Here is a 17,069-nt window from a genome sequence, read left to right on the forward strand (position 1 = left end):
CCGTGCCGGCGGGCGCTCGGGGGCGGCGGTCTCAATTTTGGCCATTTTTCAGCGATCCTCAGCGGCGGTGTTGGGCGTGAAACCAAGCGACCCTGGCTGGGGCGAGCCCCCCGCTGCTGCTGTCCGGGCCGGGGCTGCGGGGCCGCGGGGCCGGGGGCCCGCCGGGGCAGGGCGAAGCGGTCCCGCCCCGCACACAGCGCCGCACGTGAGGCGCCGGCCCCCTCCCAGCTGAGCGCTCAGCTGACCCCGCCGGCCGAGGGGCCGGGCCGCGCCGCCGCTCCTCACTGGCGCAGCGCGGGGCCCGGGCCGGCCGCGCCCGCCCCCGCCCCCGCCCCCGCGCCCAGCCCCGCACCGCCCACCGCCGCCGCTGCGCCCTTCGCCGCCCGCACCTCCCCGCAGCCTGCCCCGATGCTCTGAGCCCGCGCGGCCCCAGACCCGGCCCCTTCCCGGCCGCGCCGCCATCTCCCCGCGCCCCGTGGCGGCCATTGGAGCCGCCCGCTTCGCATCCAGGGTCCCAGCGGGAGGAGCAGCCAGCGCGCCGCCATGGACAGCCCCGGCGGCGTCACCGAGGAGAAGAGGTACCGCCGGCCGCCGCCGCGGCCTCCCGCGGCTCCGGGAGCCAGCAGCGCGCCGCCCGCCCCCCGCTCGCTGCCCGGCCCGGGGGCCGCCTCCCCCCCACCCCGCCCGCCCCCCGGTGCTGCCGGCGCCGTCCCCCGGGCTCCCCGCCGCCCCCCGCTTTGTTACGGCTGCCCCCTCCCCGTGCTTCGTCCCCCCTCTTCCCTCCCCGCGCTCCCCCGGCCCGCGGAGCGCTTCGCTCTTTCATTCCTCCTCCTCCTCCTCCCCGCCGTCCACGTCGCCATTTTGTCGGCGGGGGGAGCGGGCCGGGGCCCCGCGGGCGGGGGGCTCCCTGCGGCGCGGCAGGAGCTGTCCCTCCCGCCGGGCCTGGCCCGGTGCGCCGCTGGCTCCGCGGGCGGCAGCGCGCCGCGTGTTTCCCCCCGCTCGGCCGCGGGCGGGCGTGGGCCCCGCGCTCTCCGCCGTGGCGGGCGGGCGGCCTGCGCGTCCCAGCCGGGGCAGCGGCCCGGGCCAGGGGCTGGCGGCGCGGCCCCGCGGTGGCGGGGGGAGCCGGGGGGCGGCGGGGGCGCGCCCTGCGCGGCCGCTGGCGGGGAGCGACCCGGGGGCTGCCCTTGCTCCTGGGAACGGGTGGGTGGGAATCGATTGCGCGTTATTCCGGGCGGCCGGCCGCCGAAGCCGGGGTGGCCAGGTTTTGTGCAGAAAAGGGCCGCTTCGGCATCGGGAAATACTAAGAAAACCAAACGAAAACCAAAACGTATGGCGCGGGGCGGGCGTGTGTGTGTGTGTGAGGATGGCGGCCGGACAATGTGAGTTGAGGAGTATGAATAATTCACCGGGGGTTGTTAGCTCAAATTAGGAGGGGAAATAAAAGCCTTAAAAGCCTTTGTTACACGGTGAAGTTAGGGAGTTGGGCTATTTGGGTGACCAGATTTGCGCGTTGGTGCGCGGCCGGCGCGCTTTGTGGAGGGATTAATTGCCGTAATCGCCATCTGCAGAAGACGCCGTTTGTTTATAGTGATATCGATATCTCTTTTTTTTTTGTTGTTTTTTTGTTTGGTTTTTTTTTTTGGGGGGGGTGTGTTTGTTTGTGTCTTTTTGAGATGAGTTTTTCCTGCTCTTGTATCAAAGGGTCATCTGAGTAGGTTAAATGCAGTAAGTATGAAAGCGTGGAAGCTGTGCTGGGAAGGAGACTGGCTGGCTTTTAAAATGGATGGTGAGCTTTGTGCTGAGCTGGGAGCGCAGGGTGCTGGGCTCTGACCAGGGAGAGCTTCACCTCTTGGGCAGGGTCATCTCAGCGATCAGTTGGAGTTATTGCGGCGGTGCAGGGGGTGAGGGAGAAGGAGCTTTTTAGTCTAAGGAAGCCCATACAGTGAGGCACCTGGGGGTGGCACCGATTCAGTAACCTTTGGGGTTTTTTACTCAAAGTTAATGGCTGTTGAGAACCCTGGGAGAAAATGTTGCAACAGAAATGATTATTCTGTGCTTTGCTCTGCTGCTCTTAATTTAGTGGCAGGTCTAGAAAGGGGGTTTGAGACCCAAGTTGTTCTCTGTTGCTGGCTTTTGGTTTTGTTGGTTTTGTTTTTTGGGTTTCTTTTGCCCTTGGGCATTTATTTTTTACTTACCATTCTGTCCCACTTGGGTACATTTTTTGCAATTTCCTTATCCTGGATGTAATCTGCTTTCTTCAGAATGTGAAAAACAGTATGCAAAGCTTATCCTTCCTTCCTAAAGGCAGGGCTTAAGAAAGAGAATTTGTTTTCTGTTTCCTGTAGACGAAGTTCAAAGTTGGGAATGTTTCTTATAAAACAGTAAGGAATATTCAGATTACTTTTGTTGAGGGTTTTAATCGAAAACATAAAGTTGTATCTGTGGTATGCTCATCCTGGGGGCTGTGAATGTGCAGTTGAGCAAAGACGGCTAAGCAAAAAAGGAAGGATATGAGCTCACTAGAGAACTTACTGAAGATCTCAAGCATTTCTCAAAAACCTGTGTTGTTTTAGACAGGTTTAGGTTTGATGGTGTCCACGTTCAGAATACCTTTAGAGGAGAAGACCTTCCAGTCCTGTTCTTTGGTGATGAAGCTTTTGCTGATTGTATAGATAGTACACCTCAATTTTGATATGTGTTAAGATCCTTTTATTCCTTGTCTCTCGCAGTGCTTGTATTTGGATAGTGTTTAGCTCTTGACAGTTGAAGTGAAGCTGGTAGTTTGCTTAACTTATGTGCCATGAGATGCAGAAATGGTGGAATTTGACCCAGGTGTGTGTCTCAGTCTTGTATAAGTGAAATTTAGTCATAATAGTAACTGGAAGTGTGGATTCACATACAGGTTTGTTGAATCCAATCTTTGATGTAATCACAAGCTTCTCATGTACACAGGGGTCAAGATTCCGTAAGAAACTAAGCATCAGCAACATGATTAGGTATTGAGTTATTCAGGTTTTAGCTGTTCTTCAGTAGTTGAATCACTTTCATGTGCTTCTGGGATTTCCCCCATCTGCTACAAGGAGAAAGTTTATCTCTGTGCAAGGAGTGGGTAAAACAGCATTGTTGGAAGCTTTGTTTGCTTATCAGTTCTCATCTGATTCAGATTTAAGGAGCTTGTTGAGAAGTATGCTGATTTCTCTCAATGTTCTTTTAACATGTTCTAGTGCGGGGATGGCTGATGCTATGGAAAGTTTTTCTCCAGGTCTGTGGTGTGACACTTCTCTATTAGCAGAGTGATTCTTGCACCATTTTTAAGTAAATGAGCCATTTAGGGTTACTGGTTACTTTGGCTAGTGGCTTGCAACTGGTAGATACATTAGAAAAATGAATCTTGGATTGGTTTAAGTCCTTACTTGTAGCATAAAATACATACTTTTAATGGTGCGGGTGCTAAATAAAAAAAAAAAAAAAAGAAGCAGGAGGATTATAAAAAGTGATTTCTTGCGTGTTCATTCTGAGTTTTGAGCTGGTATAAAGCAGTGGAATGTCACGTCCTGATTGAGTGCCTTGCAGAAAAACTTCAGCTTTCAGTTTTTCAGAGTTGGGACTTGAAACTTAACATCTAGTATCTAATGAGATGATTTGAAGGATCAGGGTTTTGCTGCTGGATCTCTGTCACTGAGGTCCAGCTCCAAAATCTGTTTGAGAAGCCCGGGTCCTGTGCCACGGGCTCTGAGGGGCAGTGGCTACTGCTGGGTTTTTTTTCTTGAAACATGTGTGAGGTCTTCAGGACTGTATGTGCCATTGCTTTTTGTCTTGTTAATTTCTTTCAGTGCTGGTGGAACTGAGCCACCATTGCTAGAGCTGAAAGTGAATACAAAACCCTATTGTATATACTCTTAACTGTACCTCTCTGCGTGTTGTAAAGAGAGGAGATACCTTTCAGTAAATCTCCTGTAGAGTCTCCCTGCAGGTAGGGGAGGGCAGAATGGTTTCTGACTTACAGAACAGGGTTTTTACTCCTTTCTGGACTTTTCTGCACCGTTTGCCTTGCCATTGGGCTTACCTGGTGGTAGTGTCTGTGTTGTCTGTTCTTTGCCATTTCCTCAAACATGAGAGTTTTGAATTCCTTCAGTAAAAGTGATCAGAAATTTTCAGTGCCTGCTAAAGATGAAGGCAGCAGCGTAGTGCTACCACCCTTCCTCCTTGTTATCAAGGCACTGAAAATTAGGGAAGAATAGCTGTGGAGGATTTGCCTGCTGCAGGTATTTTCCATAATTTTGCTCTGTTGGTGCTTTGGTTTCCTTTTATCAGTGAAAATCGGAGTATTTGGCAGTATGTTGATGGAAGTAGCAGGAGGGTTGTCTGCTTCTTGTTTACAGTTGTGCTTGCTGTGTGCTTATAAAACCTAGTGTCTCCAGTCTGTAGTCTGGGTCTCTTGGTTGGCATGTCTGAATACCAACAACTGGTCCAACCTAGTGAAGAGGTCTAGTATAGATGGGATCAGGTCATCCAAGTTGTCAGGTGGTCTGTAACAGGGTGATGGGGTGATGGTAAGAGGTTTTTATTTCAAGTGCTTTAAAGGTTTTTTTTAGCAACTCCCCCTTCTGTAGAAATGTTCTTCCTTTGTGGTGTCTCTGGAGACACATCCTGGACCATTTTTGGGAGGGAGGAAACATATGTAGCTGTATACTATTACCAGCAACTGAAAGTCTGGCAATTAAGTCAACTATTGGTTTACAGGGGGAGGTGTGAAGTTGATAATCCATTTTATACACTCATTTAATTGCTATCCCCACTTTCTGGTTGGTTTCTCTCTTCTCCGAATTCTCCATTACAGGTTTACTTGGGTTAGGTTAAGATTATGCTCGAGTATGTCCTTTGTAAGCCTTGAGAAACATAGTTGCATGCTCTGTTTTTACTGCCACCAGAAGAGAGGTCAGAGAAATCCTGCTATCATGTGCAGGACTTCAGTCAGCAGTATAACAGCATGCACTTACCTCCTCTGCACCTGGTGAAAGCACCCGTAGACCTTTGTTCCTCCCTATCCTTGAACTATAATGTGTGGCGTGTACAAAGCTGTTTCCAGAACTCTGCTGATGGTGAGGTGGGGAGTCAATAAATATTAATAATGCTAGGAAATGTCAGCAGTGTTGTGGTATAAGCCCAAACCCTTCTGAGGCTCTTAAGAGTGTGCATGTTCACTTCAGTGTGCTTCTGACCTGAAAGGCTTGAAGACTATTGCTGAGCCTGTGTAACACTGGATTGGATTCTTGAGTGTGTTCATGTTGTTTAATAGCAATATTGCACCAATTTATGTTAGAAGGCTGTGTTTCAAGTAGGCTTGCGTGAGACTTTTGGTATTAAAGGGGACGCTGAATGACAGAAACTGTTGATTTTTGAGTATTCTTTTTTCTTTGTGTAGTACAGAAGAAAATTTTGCAGTGTTCTCTCAATGTATTCTTGAAGAGCTTGGTGTCTTATGATATGCCAACAAAATAATTCTTACATGATTGTAGAGTGTGCATTGTTAAGTAAGCCCAAGAGGGAAGTACCGCATGGTTCAGTGGTGGTATACAAGAGCATCTAGATTTTCCTGATGATACTGCTCTTTCAAGGAGATGCAAATACTGATCTGATTACAAGATGTGTTCTTTAAAAAACAAACAGCTTCAAAACAAAACTAGATCTTGCAAGAACCTTAGCAAGAAGGCGCAGTAACCAGTTTCTAGCAAGCTGATGTCCAAAAGGAAAGAATGTTGCAGATTACAAGTCATCAGCTCAAACGCTCCTTTTATCTTCACATACACAGTTATACAGACAGGTGTTTACATGCCTCGGAAAAACCACCTAGGTAATGCATGGAAAGAACTTGGACCTTAATCATCTTTTCATGTTATAACAGCCCTTTCTCTTTTGAATTCGAGAAAGTTTGGGCATTTTGAGCCTCTCTTGAGAAACATTCTTTATATTAGAGCAAGCAGAAGAGCATGCAGGAGAAGCCAACTTTTCCATGGGGTCCTGGTCTGAAATGGGAGATGGTTGGGGGTTTTATGACATGGAGAACTAAAAAAATGGCCCAGGAGAGAAGGTGAGCCTTTTAACTAATGACTGAAAAATCAGGAAAGATACAAGTTTCCTAACTACCATTGGATATGAAGGCTATTCAGGTTTTCCTCTACTGAGATGTCTGCTATTTAGCTTAGAATAAAGTGTCTATGAAAATTAAGTTCTCATATTATTTAGGAACATGAACATGAAATCAAGTGAATACATACCAGCAGAGATATATATTTTTAAAGACAGTTTATGTAGGTGACAAACACTTCGGGGTTCTTTGATGTGGAGCTGTAGCCTCAGTTGAAGTCTGTTCATACCAGCCTGGGGTTTTTGGTCCAAGATCTCAGTGTGTGTTGATAAAGAGGAGTTACAGTGTATGCATAATCTGTCCTTTCTTTCTATTGAATCCTGGTAATACTGGGATTTGTGCAAAATAGTAGCCTTTTAAAACGCTGAGATATTTTAGTACCAAGACATTTGAAATGACTCTGCTGGCACTGAGGAACTGGAGCTTCCAGATGATCCATTAGTTGTTCCTTAAAGTTACCTAATACACAATAAACTTTGTGTGTGTTGAGAGACACTGTGCAGCTTCTGTTTTAATTTGGTGTAGTGCGAATGAATGCTTGTTAAGCATTTTGAGGAAAAACGTTAAAACAGGTCTTGTGACTTGCTACGTGAAAATAGAGCCTGAAGTTCAAGTGAAGAGTTGAGGAAACTGAATAGGCAGCAGTGAACTGTGCTATTATATTTACAAGAGCAGAAGTTTTCCCAATTAAGTTACTAAATAACCTTTTCAACTCGATTTATAATAATCCTGGAAGCGTTACTTGAAAAAGATGATCCATTTTGTTTACCAGAATGAGTCGTTTCACTGTCAGTTCTAAACCAAAACCAGATTGGTGTTACTTCATGAAAATGCTTGCATTTTAAGAAGCAAAAGAACTTGAGGCCTGTATTTATGAAGTTATTTCCTGCTGCTGGCAAGTGAGAATAGTAAATGGACTGTTATGCTAGAAGGGGAGTTACTAGAGGCTTACCTCCTCATATTTGTTCCCTGCTCGCATCCATTGGAAGAGATGGGAATATGTTCAAAGGAACAGAAGACTTGGAAGTAGTTCACATCAAATATGAAGGCTGCAGCCTCTACTACTAAGTTAAAGAAATGAGAAGCTCTATATGGTTTAGCTGGGGACAGGATTATTTGGTGCTCAGTCCTTCAGAAAGGACCTTTTTTTTTTTTTTTTTTTTTTTTTTTTTTTTCCCTTGCACCCTCTTGAATCTACTGGATGTTGAGCTGACATTGCTGCAGGATTTCTGTCCTAGCTATTGTTGTAAGCATTTTTCTTGACTGCTTAGCAGATGTGTTTGTTCTTTATTCATACAGGGAAAATACAATTTTGTATCTCTTGCTTTTGTCCTGTTTTTTTTAGTTCTTAAAGCCTTTGATCAGAAAATGCACTGTTAACTGGAAGCAGTTGAGGAACGTGAGGTGAAGGGACAAGAACTTGGATGGAAGCAGTGAGGGAAAACATCCAACCTCCAATCTGGAGAACCTGAACACAATGACATAAAATAAATTATATATCTTAAAGTCATGATTTAGACTAGTAGTAGTTACTTTATCAGGAGTCTGTATCTGCCTGAAGTTAGACCAGTTCTTAGTTAAAACATTGTTAACGGAGAGCCTGATGGGTATCTTGGGGATATATTTTGCATCTTTTTTGTGAGCTTTGGAGAAGCAAAAGCAGGGAGAGCATTTAATGGCTCCTTGTATCAGGCCTGTGTCCATATCTCTCTTTTGAATAGCTGTGGGTTTTCCTGTAATGATGAATGCAATTTAACTACCATGTATCTTTCATCCTGAAGGGCAGAGCACAGCTAATTAAAAGGGAAAAAAAATGCTGTATTCTAGGAAAAAGCCATATAACCTAGCCAAAAAAAAAAGAAAATATCAGCATTTTCTTACAAGCAACCACTGTATTCCATGTGGTTATTTTAAAACTGTAAATTACTACACAAAGGTAAAATATCAGTCAGTGGGTTACATTGTGTAGTAAGACACAGCAGAATCACTTCACCTTGTTCTGAATGAGAAATACTAATTTTGGAAGCTTTTACCTTCATACTCCCCACTTTCTAACAGGGACATAGTGGGGGTTTCAAGTCAGTTCAAGGCCACATCCACGTGGTGGATAATCTTGGCAGTGTGGTCCTGTGCTGGCTTCAGGAGTTTCAGGCTCTGCTGCTGGCTTTTAAGTGCCATAATTTACCTGTCTGTAAAATGCTGTTTATGTAGACTTCATGGTCTTGATAGGAAGACTTTACTTTGTAAGTTAACGCGTAGCTCAGTGGACTCTCTTCTTGCTGCCTTTCCCTACCATCATTTTGCAGACAGCAGTGGGTTTCAGTGTTCACTCACAATGTTTGTGCTGCTGTAGCTAATTCAGTCTGAACTGCCTGCTTGCTGTTGTAATTTGTTAGGGGTTTTTATAGTTACGGGGTTTTTTTGGTAGTAGTCAAGTTATGGTAAATGCCTGTTACTACCCTCATGTAAAGAAAATGGTTTCAATTGCAGTGTTAAAGGTAGTATACAAAGGAATTAATTTTAATAGTCTGCATACAGCGGTGCTATCCCTGCTTGGATATTATGCTGGTTTCTGCAGTTAATCTCTTTTAAATCTTTCTTGCTGTATGTAAAGAATTTCTGATTTCTGTACCTGAGTTAGATTACTGGATTGTAATGTTCGTTAATTCATAATGAGCAAGACTTTCTTCTAGAAAATCACATGCTTGTGATTACACATGAGATTTGGGTGTGGGGGTTTTCTGTTTCTTTGGTATTTTCCCCACAAGAACTCTCTACACAGCCTATTAAATAAGGAGAATTGGTAAATAAAATTGGCCGTAACGGTGAAAGTAATAATGCTTAGAAAGGAAATCATGTTAAAACAAGAAGAGGCAAAGCTGTAACCCTGAGTTCATTGTGAACTAGTAGCTGAGAGATTGCACTAACTCTGTAATGCAACTATAGGAGGAGGGAGCACCTCTCCTAACCAATCTGGAAAAAAGCAAAATCTATGGATAATATGCAAATATATTACAGTTCCCAGAAAGCCTGTGTTTTCAACTGAAAATTCAGACTTTGCACTAAATGTTTGAGAGCACCGTCTGATATGTCCTTTCCCCCACCACTGGGAGCAGTGCTTGGGTACCAGGAGCAAGGAGCCCCATAAGCTGGCACACGAGACAAAGCTGGTCCTCTCGCCCCTTTCTGCCCCACTGCCTGGGTTTTCTCTTCTGTAAACAGCAAAGCCTGGGGCTCCTTCACAAGACTGACTGTAGTGGACCCAGTTGCCCCTACGTGTAACCTGTTCTATTGCTTGCCTGCCAAGTGGCGAGTGGTCTGGGCTGCAGCCAGTCAGGCTGGACAAGTGTTAACTGCTGGGCTGGGAGGTGCGAGGGCATGGCGCTTTGGGGGGTGCTGCCGCTTTGGGCAGTGTCTGCGTGGGTCTGCCTCAGGGCTTGGTATTGTAACACTGCAGCTCCATTTACCCTGGTTTAAGTTGATCAACTTGAATGAAAAAGTATTTGTAAGGGTATAAGGGGGCTAAGTGGCATGTTCTCCCTCTGTGCCAGGTGGAAAATGAAGGGGTTTGGGCTGGGTTGATTTGGTTTTGTTTTTCTTCGGAAGAATACATGCATTGTTGGCTCACCGTATATTTAAATAACTGTATTTGAGCAGTGTTCGCTTACATTATGAACCCATTTTTCATACAAAGTTGTCTTCAGGGGTGTTGAGTTACACCATTGTAGTTTCTCTGTGCCAAGTGCTGGCTTTGCCTGGGACTTCTTTCCGTGGAAGAATAATTTAGTAAGCATTGTGCCTGGCAGCTCCGGACAAAATAAAGATCTAACAAACAGTGAAGAAAAACGAATGGTTGCATATTCAGTGCAGTTGAAAGAGTAGAGCTCTGTCGTAATCTGCTCTTGGGCAGTTTGCACCCTTTAAGTGAGCTTATATCTGGCTGGTGTGTTCTTGGTGGGCTGTTGCGCTGTAGGTGACAGTGGTTGGCATGGATGTGTCTATGGTTGAGCTCTTCAGATGCTCCACATGAACACAGCTAGCTACAGTCACGTAACGATACTAGCGTCTGGGTGTTCTGCTGGGGTATGGCTGCACACTGGGAGTTGTGCCTCTGTCCCATGCAGCTGTGCTGGCAGAAATACCTGGTTTAGGCTAGGCATGAAAAGATGACCAGGTTTTGTACCAACCTCGGGAATGAATTCAACCTTAAAAGCTAAATATAAGGCCACTCACAGGTCTGCTTCCTAAGTTCCAATACCATCATGATGACATATTGCTAATGTATTATTGTATTGTAATAGTTACATCTATTTTTTGTGTAATGAAGAAAAACTGAACCGATGTTATAGTGGATCTGGTTTCTATGACTCCATTTCTAAGCCCGGTATTTCCCATACTAGTTTTACAACCTCTTCTCAGACTGTATCTAACACTGAAATACTGGGTGTGAGTCTTGTACTCTGGAAAATGATGGGAATTAATGGCAGAACTGAAAACTAGGTAAAACTCGATAATGAGATGTTACCAGATTTTGAGGCACATTATTCATTTGGATTATGTTGTTTCCACATGGTATACTTCTATAAAACTGTTTAAGAACAGATACCATGGTAAATACAGGGCTACTCAATTGTGGAAAACAATTCTAAAGGGAAAAATGTGAATTACTATGAGAAGATGGTTATAAATATTTTGAATGTTCTCAAAACCTGGATCAAGAAAGATGAGCCTGCATTAATTAATACATGCACAATAGCTATTTTACATAGGAATTGAAAACACCTATAGGGCAAAATCTACCTGATTAGAGGAACAGTAAGTTAGAATGGGAGAAAGGCTAGAAAATAGGTAACGGCAGTAAAGCAACAAACGGGAAAAACCCTGATTTCTTGTGTTAATGTAATATTGTGTACACAATATAAAATTTTCCTTAATGCTGGTTGGTGATTTAAAAAGCTAGAAGGAGACAAAGTTGACATGTTGCATGTTTTAAGATCTGTCTGTTGGCCATTTTTATTCTAGTTATTTTTAACAGAAATTTATCAGTTACCAATAGTATTTTCCAGGGTTCTTCTTGGTTTTATTTGTCGGTGGTAAATAAGCAGGAACATGTCAGCTTTAAATGTGGCCGTTGATTAGTTTTACACTTGAGGAGATGAAAACTGTGGGCTGCATTTAGACAATGGGGGAATTGCTTGTGAAAATATGCAGTGGTGGGCAGGGTCTTTGGGATGACATAGGGTAGAACGTATTGTTTGAGAGATGCTCAGTCCTGAATAGTTCATATGACCATAATGACAGGAGTTGCATGTCTGAATAGAGAGGCTGCGTTAACATCTGTAACTGATGCACAAGGGATTGCTGATGGCGTGCTTTGTTCTGAAGGCTGTCGGGCCAATTCTTGCTTGCTTTAAAACTTCGTTTCTGTTTACCCTGCTGTATTTTAAAGCCTTTTTTATTTAAGGCAGTGGGTGGAAGCCTGGTTAACATCCTTAAGCTGAGCTCTTGGTTCAGCTGCAGTGAATCCTGGTGGTGAAATACCTTTTTGCTTTGAATGTCTTAAATATCTTTTGGAATTCAGATGTTTATTCAGCTATTGCATATAAACATCTCTTACACACAAAAAGTGCCTGGTATTGGGTTTTAAACTGTCAGTGAAACACTGCTTTCTGTGAGCTATGATGCATAACCTGCTTTGGATTGCTCTCTCCTTCTGTATTCTTATGGCAGAAATACAAAATGGAAATGAATGTCTGGTACTGAAATTGTGCAGGAAACATCATACCTGAAAATGCATGCAATTTCCTGTCTAGCATTGGCATTTCTGATATTTTCATTGCACGTATAATCCACTCTTCAGCTGAGATTTTCTTCTGAGTCTTTAGGTGTTTTTCTTTCCTGCAAGACTGATAGCAGAAGGTTGCAATACAGCTCTTAAGTTTGTGATTTGTTTTAAATGGAGCTTGGTTTCCTCTTGTCAATACAGAATTGTATTTCTGTTGTGAAGACCATGAGTTTTACATGGAGCAGTTCTGAAAATCTCTTAAATTATATGAAGTTTTTTAAGCTGATGTTGTGTAGTTCACATCTTGCTGTTTAAAGTACTCTTCCTTGAGCTACCCCCTTCCTCCCCCCCCCCCCTTTTTTTTTTTTTTTTTTTTTTTTTTAAGTTGAGAGAGAGCTCACTTAGGAAATACATTTTCTCTCCAGGAATTCAACATCCTTTAATTGACTACAGAGAAATCTGTGGGTAGCTACACATGCTGATGGTGTGTTTTTTTCATTTACTTTATGCAACTGTAAGTAACAAAGCTTAGAGTAGTTGCGACAGTAAAGGATTTCTTTTTCGGGGGCTTTTTTTTTTTTCTTTGGTGGCATCTCATGTTGAGGCAACTCTGACTTCACTTGGTAATTAAACCTCATTTGTGAAAGACCTTTCTCCTATTAATTTGATGCATTAAAGAAATGCTCTTTGAAGCTGGTAGTTAATCTTCCTATTTAAATTGCTGGGTTTTACTCAGATTGGTTACAGCTTAGTTTTAAACAGCAGCTAAAAATAGCGAACTGTTGTGTTATACAGTTTAAATATCTATCTATAGTAGTAGCCTTTCTAGAAAGGGAACACCTAGTAAGAGTGAGAGGAGACTGCTGTTTGGACAGCACTGGTTGGTACCAGCATCGCCCTTTTCCTTGAGTTTTGCCTATTGCATAGTCAGGCACCACTTGATTTCCTTACCTGGGATTAATTTTCGACAGAAACACTATGAGCTCAATTTGAGCAGTGTTTCAGCTGGTAATTAGTAATTCAGTGATTGTGAGAACTTTTCACTGTTCATGTTGAAGTCTGCTGCTAAGTGTGCTAAAACCAGGCAAAAAGCTAGAAACTAGCCAAATATTTTCAAGAACATCAGGCTTTCAGAAAGAAAATACAAGGGGAAGAGGCCAAAATCACAACTTGGTGAGGTTAGCTGGCATTGTCCTTGTCTACATGCCCTTTGTGATTCACACAAGCTTGACAAACCTGTAGACTTGAGGTGCATGGCATTATTGCCAAAGCATGGGGTTTTTAACTTAAAAGTGCCTGCAGTTGAAAAGGAAGCCGTGACAAAACTGCAGGCATCTAAGCAGATGGAAACCAACTCCCTCTAGAAATTCTCTTCTGAGTGTCTATTGTAGCACAAACTTTCTGCAGAGGAAGGGATCGTGAATGAGTAGCTAATAAAGAAAAATCGGAGGTATAAAGGTGAATCTGTCTAAGGCAGCATAATTACTTCTGTTACCTTTGTCAGTGAAATCTGCGGTCCAAGCAAGAGGGTAAAGAGAATCCAGAAGTTTATTTCCACCCTTAGTTTTCCACCAAGATAAAAGGTACATTAGGCCTGTCTTCAGTAAGAAATGTTTAATCAATCAGGTTACATAGCTGAAATATTTTTTCAGTATTGTTAAAGGTCAGACTTGTAATGGCTGTTTCAGGATATACCTGTATGTCAGGAGGCTCAAGCTTCTCAGACCAAGATATCCACGACTAGAGCAGGAACATCTGTTGTCACAGGGAAACTGAATGTGAAGAAATCTGCAAGATGGGGAAATATTATCAGATATCATAGACTACCCTTCTGAGGAACCTCAGGTTATATTCATGGAAACTAATAGAACCATTGTATGTCTGGAGTTTTTTACAGTTGTAATACCCATAGTCCTCCAAAGATCTCTGACTATTATGTTGATCTAGTGATGCTTCTCATTACACAGGAATAGTATTACTGTGATCTAGTAGCCTGATTTTGCCACCAAAGGAGAAAACACAATCCTATTCTTAGCTCTTATAAAACTTACGATTCTGAAAATCAAGTTTCTAGCGCTTCCTTCTGCTAGCATCAGCAGGGGGTAGGAGGAGAGGAGGTCGGGGATGAGGGAGGCATACAGTTTTACGATGGGAAAAAATGAAGGTAATCGCAGAAGAGGTTCTGATGGCTTCCTTTGTCTTCATCACAGCTTATTAAACTGCTTTCATGTTTCAAGGCAATCAATCATGCTTCCAACGTCGTCAGTCTTAATGGTATAGTTGCTTGCATGTTTCTGCACAAACTAAGCGGGTTTTTGGCTGTTGTGGGTGGCACATCAGGTAAAGGACTGAAAATGTGTTCTTTTGGATATGTATTCTTCTGCTTACATTAAAATCTGGTTCATTATTTCCCAGGCAGTATCAGCTCGTGGATTGCTTTCCTCTATCATTTGTGGTACCTCTCACAAGATGTGTGCTAATTAAAAAGTGCTTTTGCACAGATCTGCAGCCTTAGCAACGTGAATTTGGCAGTGGTAGTATGTGACTCAAGTCTAGTGAAATTTGAAAAAAGTAATTCCATCACTGTTGGTCATAAATAGGTGGTTTATTTTCTGTCTTCTTTCAACTAGTGATGTTTAGTTTCTTTCCGATAACACTAAAAGGCATGCAACTTTGAATTATAAGAGCAGTGTTTACAGGCGTATGTTAATCTTGCAACTTACATGAAAGTTGGTGAAAAAAGGGTATCCTACAGATTAGTGCAACTGACTTGTATCTTGGGTATATGCAAAATGAAGATAGTGTGCCTTCAGAAGATGTAAATGTGTCAAGAAAAATGGACCGTAATGCTATATGCTTTTGTACCATCCATTCAAAAATAAAAGCACATCTAACTACGGTGGCATAATTTCCTCAGGGACCACAGCAGCATTGAGTTCTTGTTCAAATGTAAGAAAAATTTGGAGTTCCCATCTCAAAATGCTTAGTTCAAAACTCACGTGGCAGATGCGTGAGAAAAACGTGAACTGGTATGGGTACTGGGAAAAGGGAGAATTGATCAGTGTTACCAACTGACGGGGAGAGTCTCGGTTGTTTCTGTGCTTGCTCTTGTTGGGCTGTCCTTTACTTCATGTGTCCTGGGGGAGGCGAGTCTAACAGAGGCACGGTGGAAGGAGAATGAGGCAACTGCTTAACAGCTGGAGCTTTCCAGAATAGGGGAGACTATGGAAAAGGCTATACTGGAGAAAGAGAGCTGGGAAAAGGACTTCTTGGATCACTTGAAAAGCAGGACACCTCATGGTAAATCAGTATCCTTGCTTACTGACCCGTTAGGTGGGCTTTGTAAGGATGATAAAAAGGGAAGAACTTGGAGAGTGTAGACAGTGCTACTGGAGCATTGAGCTGGAAATAACTTAGACTGTAGTATTTTGAGTGGACTTAAGGGGTTAGGAGAGAAGAAGGAAACAGGATTTGGAGGCTAGAGAGGGAGCCGTCAAGGTATGAGATAAGCACTTCAGGAACGGTTCTGAGTACATAGCTGACTGCTTGGAGAACTGCTCTTGTTGAAAGACTTTGTGAGATTGAACTTAGTTCTGGCAGAGCACAACTGCAGCAGGACTCTAAACGCAGAATTAGTTACACTTCTAAACCAAGATTTTAAATTATTAAACTTTGATATCTGGTTTATCAGCTACTGGGCAGCTTAGTTGCAAATTTAACTTGCACGGAGAACTCTGTTTCCTGTATTAACCCCAAGCTTTGTTTATATAGGATTAGCTCAGAACGCAGAAAAGAGAAGTCAAGAGATGCAGCCCGGTGCCGAAGGAGCAAGGAGTCGGAAGTATTCTACGAGCTTGCTCATCAGCTGCCCTTGCCCCACACTGTAAGCGCACACCTGGACAAGGCATCCATCATGAGGCTGACCATCAGCTACTTGCGCATGAGGAAGCTGCTCGATGCTGGTAAGTGAGTAACGTAGCAGGATCTGGCAAAGGGGCTGGAGGTATATTAAGAAAGAAGCTATTTGTAAAACCTATCAGCATAAATAAATACATTAATAGCTGCATCCTTTCTATGGAAAGGTGGAAGACTTTACAGTAGAAATAGGCTTTTGGTGATGGCATGGGAAAAAATGGCCACTGTTCAACAGACTTTGTTTTTCCCTTTCTATTCTGGCAATCCTAGTTGGGTCATCACAGCTCTAGTGCCATTTTCAGTCTATTTAACCCTTTTCCCAAAGTTAATTTCTTCTGTTTAACCTTCTTTTCCCCCTAGAGCTGTTTGTTCAAACTGTGCTTTACTAAACCTTACGTGGTTGATGCAAGGCTGGCTTAGCTAACTAGCGGTTTCTCCTTAATATAAGCTGCAAGGAAATTTTTGTAATTTTTATTCTGCTGAAGGTGAAGTTAGCTGAGACTATATCTATCTCTGCAGTTAAATCTACCCAGAAACTACAGGATTATCTGAGTTAGCTTATGAACCAGTATCTGTGTAGCATGCCACAGCTGCTGTACTGGTTATTTGTACTCATGCATGCCTGCCTGTACCGTACGGAGGTTACTTTGGTAACTGTACTCTGAAATGCCTCATAGAAAGCCCCTGAGAAAAGTTTGCAATGTCTTTTTGAGATAAATGGTAATATTTTTGCCTTTTTCTTTAAGGTGGAAGGTGTATTGGTTTATGCATAAAAGCACAGAGAGTTAACCTCACTCTTAACTTTCTGTGATTTGTGATACCATTACTAGAGCTTGAAGGATTTAATTGATCACTTAGATAAGTGAATTATACTGGTTTTGACAGTCCTGCAAGATTGACTCCTTGCAGACTGGTGCCAGCAGTCATTCCTGATGGGGAGTGAAGAATAGCACTTTTTACTTAAACAAAAATGTGTGGCTGCTTCTAGGTGAGCTGGAGACAGAAGCCAAAATGGAGAAGGAACTGAACTGTTTCTATTTGAAAGCTCTTGATGGATTTGTCATGGTTCTGTCTGAAGATGGGGACATGATTTACATGTCTGAAAACGTGAACAAGTGTATGGGACTCACTCAGGTGAAATACTGACATTTCCTAAGACTGTTTCCAACCTGTAAATTTGTTACATTTTTGTATATGTAAAGTTAAGACACCTGTGTACCT

The 17,069-nt window shown here is 43.5% G+C and overlaps 1 protein-coding gene and 1 long non-coding RNA gene across 7 annotated transcripts in view; one reads left to right on the forward strand and one right to left on the reverse strand.

Annotated features, from left to right (window-relative positions):
• The first annotated feature begins 338 nt into the window (after window positions 1–338).
• Window positions 339–17,069, forward strand: part of HIF1A (hypoxia inducible factor 1 subunit alpha) — a 35,412-nt gene continuing 18,681 nt past the window's right edge. Inside the window, exons 1-3 of one of the 5 annotated variants that reach the window (XM_056345495.1) lie at window positions 339–578; window positions 15,705–15,895; window positions 16,837–16,982. In XM_056345495.1, coding sequence (XP_056201470.1) covers window positions 544–578; window positions 15,705–15,895; window positions 16,837–16,982 — 372 coding nt within the window. In that variant the 5' untranslated portion in view covers window positions 339–543. Of the gene's footprint in view, window positions 579–1,181; window positions 1,201–1,263; window positions 1,380–13,523; window positions 15,234–15,704; window positions 15,896–16,836; window positions 16,983–17,069 lie in introns of those variants that run through there. The other 4 variants (XM_056345498.1, XM_056345496.1, XM_056345493.1 and 1 more) reach the window with 4 other exon arrangements.
• LOC130152267 (uncharacterized) overlaps window positions 6,290–17,069 on the reverse strand; it is a 31,651-nt gene continuing 20,871 nt past the window's right edge. Inside the window, exons 2-5 of one of the 2 annotated variants that reach the window (XR_008822940.1) lie at window positions 13,629–13,721; window positions 13,429–13,531; window positions 11,934–12,054; window positions 6,290–7,616 (exon numbers count right to left, since the gene is read on the reverse strand). This is a non-coding gene — a long non-coding RNA (uncharacterized LOC130152267). The remainder of the gene's footprint in view (window positions 7,617–11,933; window positions 12,055–13,428; window positions 13,532–13,628; window positions 13,722–17,069) is intronic. The other variant, XR_008822941.1, reaches the window with a different exon arrangement.

The sequence above is a fragment of the Falco biarmicus genome, chromosome 7, assembly GCF_023638135.1.
Source record: "Falco biarmicus isolate bFalBia1 chromosome 7, bFalBia1.pri, whole genome shotgun sequence".
Lineage (NCBI taxonomy): Eukaryota > Metazoa > Chordata > Aves > Falconiformes > Falconidae > Falco > Falco biarmicus.